General features: G+C 42.3%; 4 protein-coding genes and 1 long non-coding RNA gene across 5 annotated transcripts; 4 read left to right on the plus strand and 1 right to left on the minus strand.

Moving 5' to 3' along the window:
• Positions 1-2,334: 2,334 nt before the first annotated feature.
• Positions 2,335-3,136, plus strand: LOC113505059 (calphotin-like). Its single transcript, XM_026887568.1, has 2 exons — positions 2,335-2,373; positions 2,481-3,136. The coding sequence occupies exon 2, from the start codon at positions 2,490-2,492 to the stop codon at positions 3,048-3,050; it is 561 nt and encodes a 186-aa protein (XP_026743369.1). The 5' UTR covers positions 2,335-2,373; positions 2,481-2,489; the 3' UTR covers positions 3,051-3,136.
• Positions 3,137-5,340: 2,204 nt separating this feature from the next.
• LOC113505067 (KH domain-containing protein 3-like) lies at positions 5,341-6,277 on the plus strand. The gene is made up of 2 exons (XM_026887576.1): positions 5,341-5,356; positions 5,505-6,277. Exon 2 carries the CDS (start codon positions 5,505-5,507, stop codon positions 6,183-6,185), a length of 681 nt encoding a protein of 226 aa, XP_026743377.1. The 5' UTR covers positions 5,341-5,356; the 3' UTR covers positions 6,186-6,277.
• Positions 6,278-9,011: 2,734 nt separating this feature from the next.
• Positions 9,012-13,291, plus strand: LOC113501451 (calphotin-like). Its single transcript, XM_026882605.1, has 3 exons — positions 9,012-9,026; positions 9,149-9,828; positions 12,536-13,291. Exons 2-3 carry the CDS (start codon positions 9,159-9,161, stop codon positions 13,213-13,215), a joined length of 1,350 nt encoding a protein of 449 aa, XP_026738406.1. The 5' UTR covers positions 9,012-9,026; positions 9,149-9,158; the 3' UTR covers positions 13,216-13,291.
• Positions 13,292-15,446: 2,155 nt separating this feature from the next.
• LOC113501461 (calphotin-like) lies at positions 15,447-25,176 on the minus strand. The gene is made up of 5 exons (XM_026882617.1): positions 25,097-25,176; positions 24,332-24,978; positions 20,624-20,895; positions 16,322-16,359; positions 15,447-16,161 (listed from the first exon to the last, which is right to left on the minus strand). Exons 2-5 carry the CDS (start codon positions 24,968-24,970, stop codon positions 15,512-15,514), a joined length of 1,599 nt encoding a protein of 532 aa, XP_026738418.1. The 5' UTR covers positions 24,971-24,978; positions 25,097-25,176; the 3' UTR covers positions 15,447-15,511.
• Positions 18,275-23,813, plus strand: LOC113505128. Its single transcript, XR_003401603.1, has 2 exons — positions 18,275-18,442; positions 23,698-23,813. It is a non-coding gene; the product is annotated as an uncharacterized LOC113505128 (long non-coding RNA).
• Positions 25,177-26,911: the final 1,735 nt, after the last annotated feature.

The raw sequence follows: 26,911 nt of genomic DNA on the forward strand, positions 1-26,911 counted from the left end.
TGGCATGATGTATAGTATAATATTCCACAACTTTCAAACAACGCCTCAAACCAAGCAAAGCTTGTATATATGGGTATTATATTTATAAATACATACATAACAGAGATAAACTTCACTCGGCCACAGAACAAATTTCCTTTCTCATGACACAAACATTTTTTCCTGGTGGGAATCGAACTCACGACCGGTATAGCAGTCAGGCCAACTAACCACTAGACAAACAGGCTATTTTATATTACAACGTAACTTTACATGAAACGTTACTCGAGGCTCGTTGCAACACTAGTTTGCCATTAGCACTGAACTTTACAAATGTAGCAATGTAACCCAAAACACTGAACATTCGGAGCCAAGAAATTCGTAATACTTTCAGGTGGCTGGTCGGTCTGCTGACCTGGTTCTTGGTTATTTAGAGTTTAATTTCTTAGTGGTGAACATCAACTTCAAATATATTTACTGTTTACCTCGCACACAACTTAGACATATTGATTAATTGATTGTGTTCTATATTGTAAGCAGAAAGACTGCTGGGAAAGTGTTCTCTCAAAGCAAAAGCGTAGCATAGCACTTGGGGAGTGGTGAAGGATAGGCGAATCGTGTTGCTGTCCATTTATTTGCCTTATTTAAATAAATTATTATTTTTGTCGAACTATATACTACTACTACGCCGTATAGGTGTATACTACAAGACTATCGCATATAATTGTACAGTCGTAATAAATTTCAAATCACGGCAATGTTGACCGTACATTCGTAGCAAGTGGGCACTCTTCGTAGCGCATTTGAGATTCGTAGCACAGTTGACAGTCACGGCGTAGTCAAAGTAGAGACACTGTACTGTAATTGTTGACTCACAATGAAAACACTACATTATCTAGGCCTTTTTTTTTTTGTTTAGGCGGGGGAATCCTCATGGACACCCACTCCCTCGGGGGAGGAAATGGGTAGTGTCAGACTTTTACTGACTAAACCTGAACCGCCGTGCTACGTCATCCGCGTTTTTGTGTCGGTGTATGGCAATGCGTTGCAATCCTTCATACACCGACCGCGGGCTTCCACCGGCCAGTAATGTGGGCCGGTAGGTCACTTTCTTGTGTTGTGTGGAGGCCGACGTGTAAAGAGCGTCGGCCTCCTAGCCTCATATTGGGACCGCATCCATAGCACCGAATGTGGCCCCCCGCCGTGGGTAATATACTCGGGCGACAGACACCCCCGTGCCGTCGCCCAGAACCCTAGTTAGGGCGGGAGAGCGCGCTCATGCGCGGCTCTGTGCCGCCCCACTCGACGTCGGCGTATGGCGGGCGCGCTGGGGTCAGTTTCCCGAACGCGCTCCGCCGCCTCCTTCTGTGACATCACTGTTTCACAGAAGAAGGCCAATGCATCCCTCGCCGCCCGGCTGCCGATCGCTGCAGCGATGACAGCCGACAACTCGGCGACGTCCACTCCACCCAGCGCAGACACAAGTTCGGCGCGAGGCTCCGCAAAGACCGGACACGCGGCCAGTGTGTGAAGTGCGGTGTCATCCGCGTCACCGCACTGATGACACACTGGGGTAACCTCCCTTCGGGCCACCCGAAACAGGTAGTGCCCGAAGGCACCGTGTCCGGTCAGCATCTGCGTGAGGCGGTACGTCAAAACACCGTACCGCCTCTCTTGGATTGGCGACCCTTAGTTCCCAATTTCGGAATGCGACGAGGCGGGCTTGTCTGCGCCAGGTCTCACGCTGCCCCGGCGAGGGTTCGATGCCCCGAGACCGGAGCGCAGTGCAGCGGGTGTATAGGTCCGCTAGCAAACTCGCATCCAGATCCCAGGGCGGGATTCCCGCCAAGGCGCACGATGCCTCATGTCCGACGATGCGGTAGGCCCGGACGATCCTGTTGGTTACCACCCGCTGTGCACCAAGCAGAACCGCCCTGTTCCTAGGCGTACATTATCTAGGCCTGAATTGCATAATTCTGGTTTTACCGAGATTAGAACGAAACCAGCGCTCTGTTAGCAGTTTTAAAATATGTGAAAAGTACAAGATCAGGTTATTATAAAAACTTTAGATCAGGTTATTATAAGGCGGATTCATAATCAATGAAGAACGGTTAACTCAAGCGTCAGAATAAGGTCTCCTGTTGGATTCAAAACTGATCCCAATGACTACGCGTGAGTAAACAATGACAAGAACGTGTTCAATGACATTGGAACAAAATTGATTAAAGTTAAGGTAATAAAACGATACGCAGCAGTAAATTTTAAGGAGCTATTCACACAATCTTGGAACATAATGATAAAATGCAATTTGTGCGTATATTCTCCGATAATATCTAATATAAATACTAAACACTTTTTGTGAATGGCATATTCGAGTTCTACTCAGACATACCAGTAAGTACAATGTTCCAATAAAAATTGAAATTCGCACATTAATTATTAAAATCGCAATTTTTACCATTCTCTTCCTAAATTTAATTTATTTTTGTTTTGTTTTTTAGAAAATCAAAATGAAATTCTTAGTCGCCATTGCCCTCATCGCCACCGTGGCTTCGGCCACCCCCGTCCGCCCCATCGGACAGCTCCTGGAAGCCATCAGCGCTATGAGGCCCCCAACCGTTGCTGCTGGACCCGCCATCCTCGAGCCGAACCCTATTGCCGTTGGACCTGCCATCGTCGACTTCCCCCTCCCCGAAGGCGCTCTCGTAGGAGCTCCCATTGCTCCCTCCCCCGTATCCATCATCGACGGACCTGCCCCCGTATCTGACTCCAGCAGCGCTCCTCTGGTCCAGATTATCTTGAACATCAACCAGGCTTCTGCTGGTTCCGTCCCCGTCGACGCCGTCATCGGTCACGAGCCCGTGCAGGTTGTTGAGACCGCTCCTATCCCCGTTGAGCCCGTCCAGGTTGTCGAGACCGCTCCCATCCCCGTGGCTCCCGTCCAGGTTGTGGAGGTTGCCCCTGAGCCCGTCCAGGTCGTGGAGGTCGCCCCCGCACCCGCCGAGCCCGTCATTATCGGAGTCCCCGTCATCCCCTCCCCCGCCATCACCCTCCCCGAGGAACTCAACTAAAAACAGACTTAGCACCGAACCTTCATAATTTATAACAACACCTAATTAATAATGCGTAAAACTATGAAATAAAATATTTATTTTACACAAAAATGTTTTTCAATCATCCTTTAAAGTTTTCGAATTTAAGTTACATAGTTGGGAAATTGAGAGCAATAGCAGAGTGAACAAGGAGCGAAATTAAATAAAAAAATAATAAGATTAGTATCTAGATTGCAACTACTTAATTGTTAATTCCCCTTACATCCATAAACATTTCATCAAATACAATTCATCGTTATTGTATATGAAAGCCAAGCCATTGGTACTTCAACATGGCTTTAGGAAAGATGTTCGTTCGAAATTTATTATTCTAAAATGTCATTAAAATTCTGATTCTGAGATTCCAAAGTAAAATCTGGTTCACTGATTTCCGACGGTAAGCGAGTTGACCTATCCTCGTTCCGTCTCTTTATGCTAACACACCGTTGGCCTTTTACTGAAAAGTCAATATTTAATGAATTGAAAGACGTTATTTTTTTATATTTCATGTTCAATGGAAAAGTTATAATTTAATCAACGTTCACGATAATGTATCAATTGATCATAGATATTTCAATTCTGTTTTGATCCTAATCCTGCAAACTCCTTATATTGCAGACCGCAAGAAATAACGTCCTCCGCCAGCCAAAGGGTTTATCTTCATGAAAGTTATCACTTGATACATAACCCAAAAGAAGTAAAGCGAAAAGTTGTGAATAAAAGATACCATAATCAAGGATTTAAGTTTAATAATATATTACACTATTATGAACGGAACGCTGATAAGCACTCAAATGATAACAAATATTAGACAACAAAATAATGAAATACGTTAGTTCATTAGTTATTTTACTCAAAGAAGAATAACTTTTATTTAAACAAACGATAGAAAATAAACAAAATCTCAATTCACAAAGCGTCGAAAAATATATCTTCATCCCTGTCAACGTGAAAAGAGAAAATTATTGTCCATAACATTACCCCATACGAGACAGTAACACTTACCTTTGCTTTTAAGGCACTAGAACATACATATATACAGTTTGCCTGGATGCTAAATTTGGCTGATTTACCGAAACAAAATTATGGCAGTTTATAAAATCTACACATTATCCTATTCAAGTTAATGTCACTGAAAAAGTCGTTTTCATTAAGTTTTGGTTATTTATTGATATCACTCAAACTTTAAAGCACTTTTTATCCTTGATTACTTACACAAATTTGCTACGACTCTCCAATTTTCTTAATTTGAATCGATCTCCATATTTGCTACACATTCCGCTCCACTTGTAACAAGTGCCATGTTATTTGTAACAGGTAGGAATCAAACCTTTGTGTCGCGGCGATTTCACAAACATTCAAGACACATGCACAAAGACACCCAGGCTCGTAGATTAAACAAACGCTTGTCCTATCAAACAATCGAATCTGCGATACGTCGCGTAAACCAGGTTTGGCATGGTAGCTTCAACCACTCTACTATCCGTGCAGGCGAGGCTTAGCTACAAGGGAGTAATTTCCTTTGTAACACAGCTTTCTGCATACGAATATTATTATACCTAATGTAGTTTGTGAAAGAATGTGTTATTCGCTACGAATGTCATGTTCGTCACAAATGTGAATACACATCACAAGAAAAATAGCACTACTTAGATATCACATCGTTTCAGTTTGCTGAATAACAAAATAAAATGTTTCAATGGGCTCGAGAGCTTAAAACAAATGTTGACTAAAATGTTGCGTCTATCTTCAAAATAATAATCATTTTAGTATCGTATCGTGTAAATATCTACATGTATATTAATCTTGATGAATGATGAAATAAAAAAAACATGTCATAGGACTTGTATTGTAGACATGTTTGACCTCCCGTCATTATTATCCCGGTATTATTTTGCGTTCGGTCTTTTGCGAGGTGATCTAAGATGAATCACTTTCACCACCTTCCACTTGAATAAAAAGTTACTCAAAGGCATGATCAACCTCACATACTTCTTTTAAGCAGTGGGTTCTCTTACCCTTCTGTTATTTAGTTATCGCATACTTTAGTACCACCAGTTTTGAAAGACGCCATGTAATTAGGTACCAATAAGGAAGTTCTAGCCTAGACCGACATTACGCAAATAAATTAAAATTACTTTATCTATCAAAATCGTAAATTAAGTAGACATAGGCACAATAAAATTTGAAGATAATCGGTAATTGCCCTGCAGATTTTCCGATAGTGCGGTATATAAAATCATAGCGAAAGAAATTAAATCATAGTTGTCTCCAGTACACTAAAAGTGAGTATCCTACTACTATTGCCATAATAGTACTATTCTTTATTAATAGTAAAATAATATAAATTTAGTATAATTATTATAACTTACTTTGTTTATTAAATACCTTTTGCTTGTGATACTAATGTATTATTGTCCCAGATATTTCAAGATGAAATTCTTCGTTGCCATCGCCCTTATCGCCACCGTGGCTTCGGCCGCCTACGTCAAGCCCACCGGTGTGTCTGCTGAGCTGGCCGAGATCCAGGAGATCGTCGCCGCCATCAACAGCCCCAGCACCAACCCCGCCACCGCTGCCGCCCTCGAGGAGATGCTCTGGGATGTCCTCGGAGTCAACCCTGAGCCCATCTCCGTCGGACCCGCTATTGTTGACTTGCCCGCCCCCATCGTTCCCACTCCCGTTATCGTCGCCCCCTCTCCCGTCGCCCCCGTGCCCGTCATCGTTGCCCCCACACCCGTGGCTCCCTCTCCCATCGCCCCCGCCCCAGTCGCTGTTGCTCCCTCCCCAGTTGCCGACGCTACCAGCGCTGCTCTGGTCCAGATCATCTTGAACATCAACCAAGCCGCCGCTGAGTCCAGCCCCGTCGCCCCCGTGGCTACTCCTGAGCCCGTGCAGGTCATTGAGACCGCCCCCATCGCCGTGAACCCCGTCGGTGTCGTGGAAGCTTCTCCTGTGCCCGTCCAGGTTGTGGAGGTTGCCCCCGCTCCCGTCCAGGTTGTGGAGGTCGCCCCCGCCCCCGTCCAGGTCATCGAGGCTGCCCCTGAACCCGTCATCATCGGCGTTCCTGTCATCCCCTCCCCCGCTATCAGCCTCCCCGAGGAACTTAACTAATGAGTTAATAAGTTTACGGTAAAATACATTTGTAACCTACCAACTTACTGAACATGAATGTGATACAATAAATTTTCTGCACTCTTCAAAGATCTTTTGTTTTAATGTTGCAACCAAACACTGTGGAAAAGAATTTGGATTTCCTTATATGCATCAACTTTTTCACCTTAATTTTATTGCGGTGAAAGCATAACAAGAGAAGTAAGAGTTTTGATAGATATAAGTTCGATATATCCGCACGCCTTGCCTCGTCCCTTGTGGATTGAAGAATTTGCTTTTTACTGCTTAATAAAAGAGAGAAAAAAACATTCATAAACGCCAGTGTCACTCGCATTGATTTTATTACCTCGTACTGTCACATCGAGTAGGACACGACACAGTTGAAAGTAGTATTCCATTCGATAAAAAGTACTTAAAAACTTTGCTTCTATATCATGCGTTTCGGTAATGACACAATGGTTTTCCTTAAATATTATCTAGTCGCAAGGTCATCAGACAGCACGCAATAAAAATATTTAAATAATTCCGGAGACCTAAATTTGAATATCGACGTAGCATAGGAAAGACCTCAACAAATTACTGCAGAAAAATAATATGAGTCCAGTTTTAGCGAGCAAAGTGGTCAAGCGGAAGATTCTTCATTCTTCTTTGATCAGACCATTGGATCCCCTTTTGATTCGACTGTCATAAGATAACAAAGTTCTTCGTTACCTCTTGCAGGACAAAATCCTTTTTTTCCTTACCCTTATAAAAGAAGGATTCGTTTCTGATTCCAGATTGCAATTTTTGAAACACTGAATCCCTCACTGTTTTCGGAAAGGCACTCTAGGTTTGAACCTGTAGTCACGTACATACGAATACCTTTTTTGACCATCGAGACTACGGAAGAGGCGTTACCGAAGCTCCCTACTCTGAAACTAGATGAGAGTATTAAATAGTATACCCTCTCAATATTCTCCACCAAAATATTTTTATTTAAATAACAAATATGGACATACACTTGTATATACAAAGTCCATTAAGCTTGAGGAACACGTTAAAATCCGGCTTTACTCGATACAGCCTGATTCTTTTACAAAAAAGGAGGGTATGTCAATCAAGTATTCTTACCAAAAGCAATTTTCCTGAACCCGTTTCAGATTTCTAAATGGGCAATCATGTGACGAAAACGTCCAGTATATGAAAATATCAAATAAAAACCATCTAAAATTCTGATGTGCTTACTGCATTAAGATTCCGTTGTGAGGTTACTCGTATTAATTTAAAGATTTTCCTATATTAGTATTAGAAAAAATAACCTTACTACTTTTTAGTGTTTGAAGTAAACACTCAGTGCTCTTTCTCTTCTCTCCTATAATTAAGCTTTGCTGTGATCTACAGGATCCACCGACCAGCTAATGTCAGCTCGCAAATTTACATTATGTACATGAACTCAGATCGGGTATTCTCGTTATTATGCAATAAGAAACTTCCACCCTTATGCATATAGCTCTACCAATCTTTATAGACGCTGTAAGTTCATGATCAAAAGAGCTAGAATATCTCATAGTGTGTGATTCTTTGTTGCTCCAAGATCCAGAGGATCAAATAAACTTTATTTTTCATCACTAATTCATAATCTATAGCATATTTCTTAATCTTTTATAACATAATGGGGCACTGCAAACGCCGCTAGTTTAATTTTAATCCGGTAAGATTAAATTGTCGATGGATTAAAAACGGACAGTACGTTCCTCTGATTGGTTGACTTTATCAGGGAATGTTATTTTTACCCGTTTTCCTGTTTTCTTTTATTTTCCATTCTACAGTTTGCCGGCTTAATTTTGTCTTATCTGAACCTACCTTATATTCAACCAGAAGCATTTTATTGGAAAATGAAAAAAAAACGTTCATGAAAAGAAACCAATTTGTAGGGTATAAGTAAATATTGAGAAAAAACAGTCGAGTACAAGTCTGACTCGCTACTCTGAGGGTTCTGCACAAATAATCTAAAGAGAAATAAGCCGGTTGGGTGGCTTATAATTTCTTGTGTCACCCACCAACAAATATATAACGTTGCCTAGCGATCTCCATTTTTAGTATTTTTGTTGTAGCGAATTTAGAATTTTTTTATCTAATTTCAACAGATTAGTTAACACTGTTCATGAGATACTGGTATTTCATGCAAGTACATGTTATACACTGATGAATAGGCTTAAGAACTGATGAATGATAATATAAGGTTTCGTTTGTAGTCTTTGGATACTACTTCACTTCCATTTCCGTATCCTTTCGTACCCCGAAAGGGTTTCGTTTGGATTTCATCCATTTAATTCAGGCCAACGAGGTTATTTAAAACATGAAATGTTTGCAGTGTTCTTGCATATTTTTGGGAATATTTAAGGTAGTCTTTTACAACCAGGACAACAGCAGGTCATATGAGTTCAATAACAGTTTGGTTGATTTTTGTTCTAGAGTAAAGTTTCGAAAAGACTCAATAAACTTTATGAAGTTTCTTGCTGGTTCTTCTCCATAAGAATGACATTTTGGAACTGGGTACCTGACTAAAGTCAATATTGACATGCTTTGAGAGTGTCTGGAAAACGGATTACTTGAAAAAAATAATATTGACTCTAACACTAGCTCAATAAACCGATAAGCAGGGTTTTCATAGGGAAACTTATGCGAAATACAAATCTTAGATATTTATTAATTCTAACACTTCCTTATCCACACTATTGTAAATTATTGAAAGCCTTTAAGTCAGTCGACTTGAGATAATTCTAAGCAGCGCGATAAAAACTCATATAAATACTCAAAGAAAATAAAACTAAATCATAGTTGTGTTTAGCATAATTAAAAGTAAGTGGACTATTCAATACACTAAGAAGCTTCACCTTTTAATTTAAATCAGTTTTAACTTAACACCTACGCAGGGTGCACAAATCCGTTGGTAATTTAATTGTTGCCGATTTCATTTCCAGATCTTTCAAGATGAAATTCTTCGTTGCCATCGCCCTCATCGCCACCGTGGCTTCGGCCGCCTACGTCAAGCCCACCGGTGTGTCCGCTGAGCTGGCCGAGATCCAGGAGATCGTCGCCGCCATCAACAGCCCCAGCACCAACCCCGCCACCGCTGCCGCCCTCGAGGAGATGCTCTTGGACGTCCTCGGAGTCAACCCTGAGGCCATCTCCGTTGGACCCGCTATTGTTGACTTGCCCGCCCCCATCGTTCCCAGTCCCGTTATCGTCGCTCCCTCTCCCGTTGCCCCCGTCCCCGTCATCGTTGCCCCCACTCCCGTGGCTCCCTCTCCCGTTGCCATCGTCGAGGGTCCCGCTGCCGACGTTGACGCTAGCAGCGCTCCTCTGGTCCAGATCATCTTGAACATCAACCAAGCCGCCGCTGAGTCCAGCCCCGTCGCCCCCGTGGCTACCCCCGAGCCCGTGCAGGTCATTGAGACCGCTCCCATCGCCGTGAACCCCGTCGGAGTTGTAGAAGCTTCTCCCGAGCCCGTCCAGGTTGTGGAGGTCGCCCCCGCTCCCGTCCAGGTTGTGGAGGTCGCTCCCGCTCCCGTCCAGGTCATCGAGGCTTCCCCTGAGCCCGTCATCATCGGCGTTCCCGTCATCCCCTCCCCCGCTATCAGCCTCCCCGAGGAACTTAACTAAAGAGTACCAAGTTTACAGTAAGAGATATGTAACCTACCAACTTACATACTGAATACGAATGTGATATAATAAATCTTTTGCACACCATAAAGTCTTAATTTTTACTTGATAATAATGAATCTGACTACAGTAAAAACAACCACCAACCACTATTCAACTACGATCTTCTCACGTGAGAATCATTTCAAGTATTTTGCTTTCCTTGTTCCCGGACCACACGATACAGCTACAATAATACTTATCATTGTTCCAAAATAAGCAATAAATATTGTTTTCGACAATCAAAAACTTTATTTTGTCGAATTATAATTGCATATAAAATAGGTATATTTTTCGATACCACTTAAATATGATTTATTTGACATTTGGGCGAGAACTTTTCTAATGGGATAACAATAATGTTCCTAGATCATGGTTATGGTTTAGATAAAGCAAACAACTAAATAATCCGTAGATAGACTGAGTAATCTTCAATGTTGTAAATCAGGTAAGCTAACAATTTCTGATGATAAGACAAGTGAGTGCAATGAACCGCAATATGGAAACATTCACAAAGAAGACTATTTTCTTCTGACCTTTGGATCATATTGGACAACAGTTACGGCAGACCGTATACAATGGAGATAAGGAAAGAAAAAAAGAAATAGATGGAAGCCTATGAAAAAGGCACGCTTAATAGACAAACATTTTGTAGTTGATAGTTCAAGACGCACAAAATCAACAAGAGCGTCTAAAAGATTAAAAAATTAAGATCTTTTTTTTTGAGATATGGGGCAAAAGAGCTGATGGATCGCCTGATGTTAAGCAAATACCGCCACCCGTGGACACTGACGCACATTTGACGCAAGACTTTTATAAGAGGTTTCACTAAAGCCGCATTATGAAATGGTCGGCAGGGCCGAGTATTTTCGAACGTGCTACGATAATGCTACGCCTTGCTTATAGCATGGGCTAAAACCGTGCTGCCATAGCCGTGGTAGTATTGAATAGCTATTTAATACTAGTTTTTTCAGTCAAACTGTCCCACTAGTAATAAAACGAAAAAGGGAAACTTGGATCCAGCTTTGATTTGCCGTTAGCCTTAATGAGATTCTTAGCAAGACAGGAAAGTCGAAGCCCGAACCTCGCAGCGATTGTCTTTTGTCTTCGCTCTATCTGGAGGCTTGTAGAGTCTCGCCAATAAGTCCGGTGCAGCATTCAAAGCCTACAAACGGGCTAATTGCAAAGACGACTAAAAAATATATACTTACTACTACGGTAGTATCATTGTGCTTACGTATATTTGACAGCCTTTTAAAAATCCCATAAGCTTCTTCTCAGCGAGTCACTGTACGATATGCATCGTAGTGATAACAATATAACTGATAATTAGTAACCAGATAACTACATAATATTTTCGAAAGTTATCATCTCATGTGATAAAGCCCATCTGTAAATTTATTATAATGTTTTTGTAATAAGTACTTGTTGTTAAAATAGTAACACTAAGTGACTTATTTATAAACTTTTTTTAAAGAGCAACCCTGATTAAAGATTTGATTCGTTGTACCTTTCCATGTTGGAGTCTTAGAATAGGAGTGGATGTACCTGGGTTCTGACATAAACCTCAATCAAAATCAGAAGCGTGATTTTCTGCAAGCAGAGCCCTCTCTAGCCCATGTAGTGGCCGTGTGCATTATTACACTATCCAATGCTCTCTGTTTACCGAAAGCTTTCTTTCTTTCTTATCTTACTTAAAAAAGAAGGTTTTTAATCCGATTGTATGTATTTTTATGTTTTCCAATGATGCCGCTCCAGCTGAAGACTATTTTCTTAATTTTTCTTAACGGCCTTTCTAACACGGAACTTTCTTAACACCGTGACATGATATGATGATGGCCCTAATTTCAGTATGATATGACTCACAATAAATGCCATAATTTGAAAGCGTCTTCGTCAGCCGGAGCTTCGACGGACTTTTTCAAAACGAATGAGACGATGATTATCACTATAGGCCACATCACCATGGTCTTGATTCAGCCTGCACTTCTAATTAGGCTTGAATTGCTGCAAGTGGCTCTATACGATCAATTTCTCAAGTGTAAGTTGAAAAAGTGCCAAAAAAAGAATATGAAAGGAGTGACAAAACTTATATTATTCTTGAAATGAAACTACTTTTACGGATTTTATCGCGGTTTAATTTTAGATTTTAGTTCCCGACGTTTCGAAACCTTTGCAGGTATCATGGTCAGGTATATTATTCTTAAATTTTCGGCTTTTAATTAACCACTAGGGTGACTTTTCACAGAACTTTAGTTCACTTTCAAGCACAAATAATCTTAAGTCCAGTATAACTAAACAATTTTCCTTAATGACTTGATTTTTTTGATGAGTTAGTCATAAGTATATCTTCTTTGATAGATAATTACGCATACGACAGAAGATTAAACTTGGCACATGTCCACTTCCTTATCCTCAATGTTGTAAATCACCAGAAGCCAATCTCTGATACAATAATAAAGTGCGCGATAATACAATAATATAAATACTCGAAGAGAACACGGAAAGGTATAGTCGTGTTCTGCACAATTAAAAGTAAGTAACCTTTAAAAATGTGTGAATATTATAAAATGTTATTTGAAATGATCATTCAATTTAAGAAAGTGTATTTTACATGTAGTAATCTCAATCTATCAGTTTATTAACTTCAACTGACTTGATTTCAGATCTCAAGATGAAATACTTCATTGCCATCGCCCTCATCGCTACTGTGGCTTCGGCCGCCTACGTCAAGCCCACCGGTGTGTCCGCTGAGCTGGCCGAGATCCAGGAGATCGTCGCCGCCATCAACAGCCCCAGCACCAACCCCGCCACCGCTGCCGCCCTCGAGGAGATGCTCTGGGATGTCCTCGGAGTCAACCCTGAGCCCATCTCCGTCGGACCCGCTATTGTTGACTTGCCCGCCCCCATCGCTCCCACTCCCGTTATCGTTGCCCCCTCTCCCGTTGCCCCCGTCCCCGTCATCGTTGCCCCCACTCCCGTGGCTCCCTCTCCCGTCGCCATCGTCGAGGGTCCCGCTGCCGACGTTGACGCTAGCAGCGCTCCTCTGGTCCAGATCATCTTGAACATCAACCAAGCCGCCGCTGAGTCCAGCCCCGTCGCTCCCGTGGCTACCCCCGAGCCCGTGCAGGTCATTGAGACCGCCCCCATCGCCGTGAACCCCGTCGGTGTTGTAGAAGCTTCTCCCGAGCCCGTCCAGGTTGTGGAAGTCGCCCCCGCACCCGTCCAAGTTGTGGAGGTCGCCCCCGCCCCCGTCCAGGTCATCGAGGCTGCCCCTGAGCCCGTCATCATCGGCGTTCCCGTCATCCCCTCCCCCGCTATCAGCCTCCCCGAGGAACTCAACTAAATCAAAATCTCAATCTCTGATTACTTTTCTTTAAACAATATGCCATAAATATAATACAATATACATATATAAATATTATGCAAGTCTTTTTGTTCTTGTTTCCTATACGTCATGATATTTTTTAACAACAGTTTAAACATGACTGTTTTTGCTCATTCTAACTTCGTAGCGGTCTACATAGTTAGTTTACATTTTTCAGACTTCTGTAAGGATTGAATATACTCGTAAAATAAATCTAATATATATATTTCATGTCACGATGTTAATTACCGTACTTCTCCGAAACGGCTTTACCGATTTTCACAAAATTTTATAAGCGTATTTAGTAGATCTGAGAATCGGCTACTATCTATTTTTCATACACCTGAATGATAAGAGTTGATCACCCTTAATTCCTTTTCTTTAATTTTGAACGATTTTTTTGTTTTTATTTTTATATTGTTGCATTAAAAATACATATTTAAACAAAGTTTGCTGGGTCAGCTAGTATTGATATAACATTTAAATAGGCTGACAAAAACACTACGTGAGCTCATTACTGAGGTTTCCTTAAAGGTCCCTTAAAGTAGACCTCAGTAGTCAGGAGACCCGTTGATCTTTGTCTGGACAACCTCCTTTATTGATCAATCAGATTAAGATTAGAACCATTCTTAACCATTGTTAGTAGTAACTAGTAAAATGTATAGAGTGCACGGAATCCGATAATCTGGGAGGCTATCCCGATATAACTTGAGAAAAAGCTGTGATGGTTGATAAGTAGGAACGTATTTTGTCAAAATAGGCCCACAGTGTACCTAAACATGTAATCGGGCCTGCTTAGTGGATGTGCACAAATTTTCTAAACTTACGCAAATGATTAAAGGTTTGTTCGTTTCGTCATTATTTAAGTCCTGAGATTAGCACGCTTTGAGCGCTTTGTAAAAAGAAATGCCGTGTATTGCCCATTCATTAATAATAGCAGTAATTTATTACAGACTTAAATATATATAAATACTTCTATATTATTTTTTAGTAAATATATAAACTGGTACAACTTCCTTGCTCATGTTAGCGCGTTCGGTCGGCATTTGTCTTCGAAAGCTAAAGGAAATCCACAGCTTGTGTTTAAAACAACAAGGTGCAGATATCATGTAGGGATGTGACCCACGAACGCCTTGAAGTAGACGATCTGGTGTGACTCCAGCAGCTGCATCCTCGGCGCGTAGGTACTGCTACATTTGCGCAAGTAGTCGACGATGACCGCCGTCGAAAGAGAAGACTTAAGGATATATCTCATCATGCTATGATAAATAGAAACAAACCAGTATGGAAAGGGAACAAGAAAAATCTTTTCTTAGTTCTACTTCTAAGGGATCAACAGATAAATTATCACATCGTGTTTATCGAATGCCCTTTAGTCAAATTAAAACAAACAATAATACAGAAGCTTCTTACGTAACAGTTAATCAAAGAGCTTTTCATCTGTATATTGTAGTTGTATTGAGTAAACGGTTTATTACTTTCAAATAGTCGTTAAAGGAATCTATTACGTGAAGGCATTAAAATAGTAAACGACATGAAGATTATTTTTTTTATAATTGGCTTTAGTCAAAGATTCTCGTGGCTTATGACTTTATCATCAAAGAGACAAAACAAAACAATGTTCTTAAGTAATATAAACTTTTTTACTCTTTCAGAAGATTATAATGCTGTCAACTTTATTCAGTAAGTAGCCTTTCACCAAAATATATTAACCTAAAAATGTTGACTGCACGAATGGAAAAGCGTTTGTGTTATCCAGAAATGCTTTTCTTGAGTCTTTGTGCATATACTTGAATGTTTGTAAAAGCCTTCGTGGAAGATTGAATTCTTCAGTGCGGAGAACGTTTTTTTCCTAAGTAAAAACACATTAATCATTTAACAATAATTACATAAAAAACCTTGGAAACCCAAGCAAGCTCTATTTACTCCTACCCATATCAATTTCTTTTACCGGTTTTTCTTCAGCATTCCTAACCACCGTCTAACTCCTCTTTTGTTATTTTGCTATTATATTATCAGCCGCATTCGGTACCGGCACGTGAATTTACATAAATATGACCACACCCTTGAGTAGGGCCGGCGGCTTATTTTCGCGTGTTGTGGAGGCCGACGAGTAAAGAGCGTCGGCCTCCTCACCTCATACTAGGGTTGCACCCGTCACACCGAAAAATTCTTATCTGTATCAATTGGTAAACATAAAAAAACATGTATAGCGGAGGTACAGTATTTATTGAATTTCGTTTAAAGTTAAGTAATCAGTTAGTGAGATTTTGATTTAGTTGAGTTCCTCGGGGAGGCTGATAGCGGGGGAGGGGATGACGGGAACGCCGATGATGACGGGCTCAGGGGCAGCCTCGATGACCTGGACGGGGGCGGGGGCGACCTCCACAACCTGGACGGGCTCGGGAGAAGCTTCCACAACTCCGACGGGGTTCACGGCGATGGGAGCGGTCTCAATGACCTGCACGGGCTCGGGGGTAGCCACGGGGGCGACGGGGCTGGACTCAGCGGCGGCTTGGTTGATGTTCAAGATGATCTGGACCAGAGGAGCGCTGGCAGCGTCAACGTCGGCAGCGGGGCCCTCGACGATGGCGACGGGAGAGGGAGCCACGGGAGTGGGGGCAATGATGACGGGGACGGGGGCGACGGGAGAGGGGGCGACGATAACGGGAGTGGGAACGATGGGGGCGGGCAAGTCAACAATAGCGGGTCCGACGGAGATGGGCTCAGGGTTGACTCCGAGGACATCCAAGAGCATCTCCTCGAGGGCGGCAGCGGTGGCGGGGTTGGTGCTGGGGCTGTTGATGGCGGCGACGATCTCCTGGATCTCAGCCAGCTCAGCGGACACACCGGTGGGCTTGACGTAGGCGGCCGAAGCCACTGTGGCGATGAGGGCGATGGCAACGAAGTATTTCATCTTGAGATCTGAAATAAAGTCAGTTTTATATTAATAAACTATTGAACTTCCGATGGTTTCTAGCACATTTGATTTACACCTTTACTTTGACGTCTATGACTATTTCAAACACATTTCATTAAAACAACAACAACAATTTTAAGGTAAACATTTTTAAACGTTACTTACTTTTAATTGTGCAGAACACGACTATGCTTTTCCGAATTCTGTTCCAGTATTTATATTATTGTATTATCGCCCAGTTTATTACTCTATCAGAGATTGTTACGGTAGCTTTTTGTGATTTACAACATTGAGGATAAGGAAATGGACATGTGCCATGTTTAATCTTTTACCTAATAGATAATAATCATTCTGTTGAAGATTTTAATGACTCCCTTCCTCACGCTTTTAGAAACATTTATGAGTTTGCGATAGATCACTATGGCGTGCAGTTGCGGGGACTATGCCCAGCAGTGGATGAGTATGAATCTAATATGGGCTGATAATGATGATGGTGAAGAGATTCTATTTCTTCCCCTGAACATATCTCATGACAACAGTCATCTGCGCAGGACATTTTATAGTAGACTAGCTGTTGCCCGCGACTTCGTCCCCGTGGGTAGAAGATATAAGTTATGATTTATACCTGCCCTGTTTTTTTCACATTTTCCACTCTATCTTCGCTCCCATTAGTCGCAGCGTGATGGTTTATATTTTAAAGCCTTCCTCGATGAATGGTCTATACAACACAAAAATATTTTTTCAATTTGGACCAGTAGTTCCTGAGATTAGCGCGTTCAAACAAACAAACAAACAAACTCTTCAACTTTATATATTAGTATAGATATATAGATATTAGTATAGATAAGCAAGTCACACAGGTGCACTCTCTGTTCCCTGACTCTCATAGATCAGGTGCATGATGATACATTGGAGGCTTATATTTTGGATACCTTCCGAAATACTTCCGCACCCCTTAAAATATGAATCGCAGTTATAGAACGAATACAAGTGTCTCTTCAACTTATGAACATATTTAAACTTTTTTCTAATATGTATGTAATCATAGCGCTTGATTATAAAAATACCTACTGCTCGTACCCCATCAAAATATCCAGTGGCAAGCATAATACTTATTTGACTAGTAGCAGTTTAAAGTAGATGCGTAAAATGTTTGGGTAATTGAAGAAATAAAATGAAGAACGGTAGGTAATAATTACATCGTCCGGACAGAGTAGCATGCGCGAGCTGTCCTGTAACTTTGGCTTAGGCAAAAAAGAAGGACTCAGGGCATTTTAAGTCAGTTGATATCCCTCATACTATCAGTTGATAGCCAAGGACATGGCATGGGGTATCACGGATTTTTATTCTACCGCTTTTTTTCAAAAATAGTCCATCATTTTGCACCGGAAATGACGTTGCATTCTTAGAAGTCTTTGGGACTTTAAATTAATTATTACTCTTGGTATATTAAATTTAACAATGTTTCTTATATTCATGTGGACTTAGTTAATGCTAAACGACATTTTGCTTCAGTCAGTCATGTGACATTGATCTGTAATCTCCTCACATCGGAGCGACATTGGCTGAAGGTGCAGTTTAACTTTACTTGTTAATAGGTAACGATTTACGTAAGTTAGAGACTACATGCCATAGTTAGGGCTATAAATATGAATGCCGGGCAAGTGGGATTGTCCAAAAAATACCTACCTTGTAAGTTGTATACTGGTCCTGGGCAATGATACAACCCATTGTAAGAATAGAAAACAATTAGAGGATTTTTAAATGTATAGATGTTACGTGAGCCTGCCCAGTTTCACCAAAAACTTCGTGTTTGTTAAAATCAAAATTGGTAATACTAAAACTTACGAGTATGTTATTCCCATCAAAGAGAAAAGAAAACAATAGAGATGACGACATTAATTCTTTTTCAGCGTCGTTCCATTCAGTTCCGTCTAGTAGTATACGTATTATTTTTTGACCTGCAATCGTAAATTTTTCTAATTATGGTAAATGGAAATGACGGGTGACAATATGAAACAAATGCGATATCGTTACGTCATCGCGTCATAAGCCCCTCTCCTTAACTGTAAAGCAGTATATTTATGTCAATTTTCGTTGTTCAAAAAAGGAAAAAAGGAAGTGTCGAATGGAGAAGCGGTTTGTGTTTGTTGATTAACACATGTGGAGTTTCTTCTCATAAGCTTTTGGGCAGTAGAAGTTCGTTTTTCCGATTGTTTTTTGGTTGCATTTTATTTATCTGTGTGTGTCCTTTGTGTTTTGTGTTTGTGAGCGTCAAATTTTCCGGTAAGTACACAGTGCTACCTTGTTTTATGCGGCAGCCGCCGCGCGATCATGGACGCTGACGACCGGCCTCCGGGCCGTCCGCCAGACCCCAATGATCCCCCAGTGCATGGATCCAACCCCCAAACCGACCCCAATCCGCAATCAAAAGATTTATTTGAATACACTCCGGTGGTAACAGCTCCTTTGGCGTCTTTCGAAGCTATGGAGACTCAAACTTCCCTACCGAAGCGCAAACGACCAATTGAGGACAAGGAAAAGGACGTGTGTAACGATGACACAATAACACCTTCATCAAAACGGGACAGAATTCACTGTCCAAATACACTGACACTGACGTTGCCCCGTTTATTGTATTTGTTTCGTACGCAGACGTGGACCCTAAGGCGGGTTCGACCATGCATCCAGTGAGATTTGGTCAGTTACTGTTGAGGAATAAGGTCAAAAACATCACAGAGGATGGAATTAAGAAGATTGGTAGAAACCGTATCTCGGTAGAGTTTAAAGCCCCCAGGGACGCCAATGTTTTCATGGAAAGCTCTTTCTTAAAAGAAAAAGGCTACTCAACATTAATCCCTACCTTTAATATCACGCGTATGGGTGTTGTAAAGGGTGTCCCAGCAGACTGGTCTGACTTGGAATGCTCCGATAATTTAAGATCCCCTTCAGGCTGTGGTCAGATTTTAAAAATTAGACGATTGAATAGAAAAGTTACAAATGATGGTAAATCGGAATGGCTGCCCACTTCTTCAGTGGTCTTAACGTTTGACGGTAGGGTTCTTCCTGAACGTGTTTTTTGCTGTCATAACTCCCTTCTGGTAGAGCTATACAATTATCCCACCATTCAATGCTTTGGATGTTGTAGGTTTGGGCACACCAAGACCCAATGTAGGTCTAAGCCACGGTGCTTCCGCTGTGGTGGAGATCACTTTGGGGAGGGGTGTACGTCAGAGGAGCCAATTTGCTTATTTTGCGAAGGGCCCCATCTGGCCACCAGCCGGCAGTGTCCAGAGTACCATAGGCAGAGGAACATTAAAACCTGCATGTCTGAAAAGAATCTGTCCTACTCTGAGGCAGCAAAGTTATTCCCCCCAGTCCGTAAGTCCTTTGCTGATGTTGTGGCATCAGCGCCCTCTGCTCCACACACCCTCATCCCATCCCAAGTAGCTCGTCCTTCCCACTCTCGCCAACCTACCTCCACATCATACAGGAAGACTGTATTCCTTCCGCCAAAATCCCATGCCCCTCTTTCCCCAGGTTACGATCGACAGGCTCATCAAAACATCCTGAACAGTTTTACCATTCCCCAACCCGCGAACGGATGTGGGCTTCCTACCAACCCTACATCTACCGAAAATGTTTCGGCTATTGAGCAGATAGTGATGTTGCTCACAACTATTCTTTCTTCTTATCCCTTACCAGACCACGTTGCCAAAAACATTGTTAACCTACTATCCCCCCGTCACATTCCATCTCCTCCAGTGGAACGCCAGGAGTGTCCTCCCGAAAAAACATGAGGTCACTCACCTAATCAACTTGCACCAACCAGCAATCTTTGCAATTGCAGAGACGTGGCTAACCCCACGCCTCCATTTTAATATCCCCAGGTATAGCGTGCTCCGGGATGACCGTCCTGACGGTTATGGCGGAGCCGCTATACTTGTAAATAATTCCCTCTCCTTCTCCCCTCTTCCACTTCCCCCCCATGGCGATGAAGTTAGTGTTGTAGGTGTAAACCTACTCGGCATTAATTTTATTTCTATATATATCCCCTCCCCAAATCCCGTATGCTTCCAATATATAAAAAATATCTGTGCTGTCCAAACCCCAACCATAATTCTGGGTGATTTTAACTGTCACCACCTCCTATGGGGATCCGACTACTGTGATGGCCCGGGGTTGGACCTTGTTGATTTAATCGACGAGGTCGGGCTCTGTGTCGTCAACGGCGGTTTGGAAACCCGTCTCCCCAGACTCGGCCAAAGTAGAAGTTGTGTGGACCTCACTGTCTGCTCGACCAGTCTGACGGGCCAATTGGATTGGCAACGCCTTAACCACACCCATGGTAGTGATCACTATCCCATCCGCACCACCCTTATTAATAGATCACTACCCAGTAGAGACAATCCTCCCCTCCTAAAATACAAGCTTCCGGGCGCCAACTGGGACTTGTATTCCCAATACCTTGATTCCCTAGTCCTCTCTATGCCGGAAGTTTCTCCAGACAATCTCGATACCTGCATAGAGCGATTTTCTGGTGCTGTCTCGTTGGCCGCTGAACATAGTATCCCGCTTAAGAACTCGGCTTCCGGGAAGCTTTCATCCCCGCCTTGGTGGGACCGCGAGTGTTCTGCCATGGTCAAAGCCCGGAGGGAAGCCGAGTCCAGATACGTCGGGTCTATGTCAGTGACCAACCTGATGGAGTATAATCGGATCCTTGCTAGATCCAGGCGTCTCTTCAAAAGGAAGAAATATGAGGGTTGGAAAAATTTCTGTGCTTCCTTGTCTCCTTCATCCCCAGCCTCAGTCATTTGGAAAAAGTTTAAGGGATACAGCCGAGGCTGTTCATCCCAAAGTCCTTCTTCAATTCCACTTGACCTTGCGAACTCCTTCCTCTGTAAACTAGCCCCTCCTTATGTTCCTCTTAATGAGGAATGTCCTTCTCCCCTTGTTTCATCCCCCTCCTCCAACGACCCCTTGGACCTGCCATTTTCTCTACGTGAGTTGGAGTCAGTGCTCAACTCGGCCCCTGGGATTGATGGCTTCCCCTATTCCTTTTACAAGAGGTCTGGAGATCGTTGTCGCCAGTACCTCCTATCCCTAATAAACTCCTGCTTCACTCTGTCCCATATCCCAGAAAGCTGGAAAACCCAGCTTATCATCCCGATCCTGAAGCCAGGAAAAACTCCCGACAGCGTTAGTCATTACCGTCCGATTGCTCTCTCACCCGTCATTGGCAAAATCTTGGAGCACCTCATCAAAAATCGGCTAGAGTGGTTTGTGGAGAGCCGCAATCTTCTAGCCGAGTCCCAATTTGGATTCCGAAAGGCAGTCAGCACCATGGATAACATTGGCGTTCTTGTCACGGATACGCGGATCGCATTTTCCAAAAACGAGTCCGTTTTGGCGGTCTTCCTTGACATTTCAGCTGCATATGACAATGTTCTTCTTTCCGTGCTCAGTAGTAAATTACGACAGCTGAGTATCCCGGCTAAGATGCGACAATGCATTTGTAACTTGTTCTTGGAACGTTATGTCAAGCTCCACATTCCCGGTGTAGATTCAGAATCTAGAACCCTTTGGAGAGGTCTCCCTCAAGGTTCGGTCCTTAGTCCTCTTCTAAACAATATTTATACTTCTGACCTCCATAGATCCCTCAATAGTGACTGCCGAATCCTGCAGTATGCGGACGACCTTTGTCTTTATCTACCGAAAGCGTCGATAGAACAGGCTTCGGTGTCCATGCAGGTATCTCTCGACTCCTTAAACCACTGGCTTATTTCTCACGGTCTCACTTTGTCTGCCTCTAAAAGCTCAGTGGTTATCTTTACTCGGAAAAGAGTTATCCCGGATGTTCACCTTGAAATTGAAGGCTCCCCTATTAACTTAGAGGATCGCGTGAAATTCCTGGGTGTCATCCTGGATTCTAAATTATCTGGTGCCTCCCATGTTGGCTATGTCGTTAACAAATGTGAGAAGAAGCTTAATTTGTTGCGTGCTCTTGCAGGCGTTTGGTGGGGCGCTCATCCGTTCACATTAAAACTCATTTACAATGCCACAATAAGGAGCCTGTTGGACTATGCTAGTTTTTGGCTGGAACCGTGCAGCAAAGTTGCACTGGCCAAGCTAGACATCGTCCAGTCCAAGGCCCTCCGCATTGTATTGGGTTGTATGAGGTCTACACCGATTAACGCGTTGCAGGTTGAGAGTGGCGACCCTCCTCTTCTCCTACGCAGGCAATACCTTGCTGACAAATTTGTTTACAAGATATTCTTTAATTCCAACCACAAGATATTGCCGCGACTGTCCATTTTGGATAATTTGTTTAGACAGTGCCCATATTGGAGGCATAAAGTCCCCCCATTAGTCTTAAACTCCTTTCGGAAAATTCGTATGGTTGGAGAGTGTGCCCCAATTCGCCAGTGTAGTAAATTACCTGTTTTTGCCTCCCCATACAACGTCATACATTTTGTCCCGAATTTCATCCCCTACATTGGTCTCAGTAAAGAAACCATCCAAGCGAACGTTTGCTTCTCCCAGTTCGCTAATAATAAGTGGCCGGAACATTTTTGGTTCTTTACAGACGCTGCAAAATTTAGCCCAGATGGCAAAACCGGTGTTGCCGTCTATATTTCAAAGTATCAAACATTTCTCCAATTCCAATGCCCTCCAGAGACGTCTGTGTTCACTGGAGAGTGTATTGGCATCCTAGAGGCATGCTCATATATCTCTTCCCACAGTAATATCACAAAGGCAGTTATTTTCTCTGACTCCAGAAGTGCCCTGGAAGCTATTACCAAAAATTCTTTAAAGGATAAACTTCATAGTCCAGTCATCATACAAATTAAAATTATTTTGCATCTTCTCTCCAGTAAGGATATAGAGGTGATACTTGTATGGATACCAGGCCACATGGGCATCGCAGGAAATGAGTGTGCGGATACAGCTGCTAAAGCAGCTGTCTCCAGCAGCTTAGCCGACAAGTCGCATTATCGAGTCGAAACCTATGACTTGATCCATAAGGCCAAAGTAGACCTCTTCAAAACCTGGCAGTCTTACTGGGCCGAGTCCAGTAAGACCAAGGGTGGAGCTTTCGCAGCAATACAACCCTCTATCCCCTCCAAACCTTGGTTCTATAAATTCAAAAAGGTCCCAAAGTGGGTTACGTCAGTAATATGCCGTATCCGCATTGGTCATTGCTGTACTCCAATCTTCCTTCACAAAATTCGAGTCCGTGACAACCCCCTTTGCGAGTGTGGTCTAGAGGAGGGCTCCCTAGATCACATTTTCCTCAACTGCCCCCGTAACAACGGCTTTAATATGGATCAAGTCATAAGTAATTTACAAATTCAGCACCCAGTTAATGTCCGTCATCTCCTTTCCTTTTTTCCTAATCCCCAAATTATATGTGCATTTATTAAATTTATAATAATTAACAAAATAAGGTTGTAAGTATGTTATATGTAGTGTATATGTGTGTACATAATCTATATAATAAGTATTATTATTCACTAACACCTATATTTGTGTTGTTCCAGGTAGCCAACAAAATATTGAAGGAAACGGTTTTAGTTAATGCCTTTTAGATACCCATGTGCAATCACTACACGACGCTGGCAGAAATTGTTGTAAAGAACAGCAGATTGCCATAAAACAAAAAAAAAAAAAAAAAAAAAAAAGTGTCGAATACTTTTTAATTATTTACTTAAATAGATTTTTACTTTTTGTACCCAGTCGTCTACCCTATTATGTTAGTGATGTGTTATGGCCATGATATGCCGAAGAATGAGAATCATGTTGTGAGGAAGGTGTGTGAAGAGGGCGACTAAAGAAATAATAATGGATTGTGAGAAAGCCGATATAGCTGCAAAGAGTATATTGTGAGATGACGTCAGATACTGTTGCGTCTGCTGGCGAAACAAACCGATTAGCACTTGAAATTTTTCAAGAAGTTACAGTGATTATCTTTCAGTTCTACAGGTTTGTCTGCCTTTAATATAATAATTTCCTTGCCATTTCAAAACCTTACGACATACACATTTGTGCGTAAAATTTATTTTGCATCATTCGGAAACCAGAAAAAAAACCATAATATTTATATACAATGTTTATTGTATTGTATTCATTGAATTTCGTTTAAAGTTAAGTAATCAGATATTGAGATTTGATTTAGTTCAGTTCCTCGGGGAGGGTGATAGCGGGTGCGGGGATGACGGGAACTCCGATGACGACGGGCTCAGGGGCAGCCTCGATGACCTGGACGGGTTCGGGGGCGGCCTCCACAACATGGACGGGCTCGGGAGAAGCTTCCACAACTCCGACGGGGTTCACGGCGATGGGAGCGGTCTCAATGACCTGCACGGGCTCAGGGGTAGCCACGGGAGCGACGGGGCTGGACTCAGCAGCGGCTTGGTTGATGTTCAAGATGATCTGGACCAGAGGAGCGCTGCTAGCGTCAACTTCGGCAGCGGGGCCCTCGACGATGGCAACGGGAGAAGGAGCCACGGGTGTGGGGGCAACGATGACGGGAACGGGGGCAACGGGAGAGGGGGCAACGATAACGGGAGTGGGAACGATGGGGGCGGGCAAGTCAACAATAGCGGGTCCGACGGAGATAGGCTCAGGGTTGACTCCGAGGACATCCCAGAGCATCTCCTCGAGGGCGGCAGCGGTGGCGGGGTTGGTGCTGGGGCTGTTGATGGCGGCGACGATCTCCTGGATCTCGGCCAGCTCAGCGGACACACCGGTGGGCTTGACGTAGGCGGCCGAAGCCACGGTGGCGATGAGGGCGATGGCTACGAAGTATTTCATCTTGAGATCTGTAAACAAGTCAGTTAAAGTTAATAAGCTGTTGGATTCCGATTATTGATCACCCATGTTTGTACGATCATTTCAAATAAGATTTTATAATATTCACACATTTTAAAGGTTACTTACTTTTAATTGTGCAGAACACGACTATACCTTTCCGTATTCTGTTCCAGTATTTATATTATTGTATTATCGCGCACTTTATTACTCTATCAGAGATTGGCTTCTGGTGATTTACAATATTAAGGATAAGGAAGTGGACATGTGCCATGTTTAATCTACTATCATATGGATTATAATCTATTGGAGAAAATGTTTTAATGACTCAGCCCTTTTAAAAACTTTTAAGATATTTAAGTTTTATAAGAATTGAACACAACATTAATACCCTCGGTTCATCGAAGAGCTGAGGGCATCGATAAAATCAAAAACAAAGTGTTTCTTATTTCTTGTAGGTTTACCACAGACGCTTAAGAAACTAAGTAAAGTAAGGGACTCTTCTGAATCTCAGTGCGCACACCTGACCTCACCTTTTCATTATAATCTAAGTTAGTCAGTATGTTCTTTGCAGCAGGGGTGCGTGGCTACTGGTAGACGTCCCATAACATTTAAGATTAAAGTTCTCAACAAGCCCTCTGCACGTTAGACCGTTGTTTTCTCGAAAACTTTACTAGGGTCCCGTACACCAAAAGTAAAATTGTCTGAGGCACGTCGGCTTATTCGTTGGTCTGTCCATCTATCACGAGACTATCTCTCATGAGTGTCAAAGACAGACAGTTAGTATTTTCAATGTCATTGTATTTTTGTTGCAGCTATAACAACAAATAATGACTAAACAGGCTGTTTTAAGTTTAAGGGATAACCAATGTTGTTAGCAAATTGGTTTTTATTTGTAATTTTTTTACTGACTCACACTTGACTGGTTTTTATCTTTCTGATTGCGGAGCACGTGTCTAATATTTACAAAATCCAACTGACCGATTACAAATCTATTAACAAACATAATAACAGTTCGAATGATTGAAGTTAATTTTCAAAGAATGTATGTATTTCAAAAAGGTTAGGATAGATTAGCGTAGAGGAGTACATATGTGCGAGTCATCTTGTGGTATTCCGTATATTCATGTACTAAATTGTCTAAATCATAGCAAAAAAATCTCTAGCTCTCGATGTTTAAGAATGTCCAATACACGAAATATTTGCCAATAATAGGGCTGCTACCCCAGAAAGCTTAGCGAGGTATGTGCGTTTGAAGAACGAAACGCATCTCCTGTTATCTAGACTACTTAATTTTAGCATTACTTGTTGTATTTGCGAGTAATATGGTGGCAAAGAAATATTTTTCACTAGAAACTGTACGTAATTTTCATTTTACGCTTTCTGGCTCAAAATAGAACCTTTAGAAGATGACAATATCTAATAAATAGAGCAATCATTACACTTACTTTTCTACCACCATGAGTTATCTTCCATTTATTACTAAAACTAAAAAGATTATGAATTTGATCTGATTCGTATGTTTAACACTAAGTTTGGGTTGGTAGGGCCTATAACATATTAAGCCTAACTACTGCTAGGCTACTGCTACTTTTCAGTGAATCCTTCAAAAATTGCGTGCCACCCCGAACAGGATGCTACCCCGGACTGCGTAGCGAAGGAAGTGCTTTTGAAGAGCCAATCGATTCCCTCGTTATCTACACTAATAATGTTATTGACAACCTCCGTGGTCGAGTGGCGTACGCAACGGGTTTCAAGGTGTCAATAGCTCTGAGGTCCCGGGTTCGATCCCTGGTCGTGTCAATGTAAAAAACCACATTTCTACATTGTCGCGGATCTGGGTGTTTGTGGTACCTTCGTTGAATCTGAATTCCATAATAGAAGTGCTTTAGGAACTTACTTTGGGTTCAGAACAATGTATATGATGTTGTCCGCATTAAAAAA

This window comes from Trichoplusia ni, chromosome 2 (genome assembly GCF_003590095.1).
Source record: "Trichoplusia ni isolate ovarian cell line Hi5 chromosome 2, tn1, whole genome shotgun sequence".
Lineage (NCBI taxonomy): Eukaryota > Metazoa > Arthropoda > Insecta > Lepidoptera > Noctuidae > Trichoplusia > Trichoplusia ni.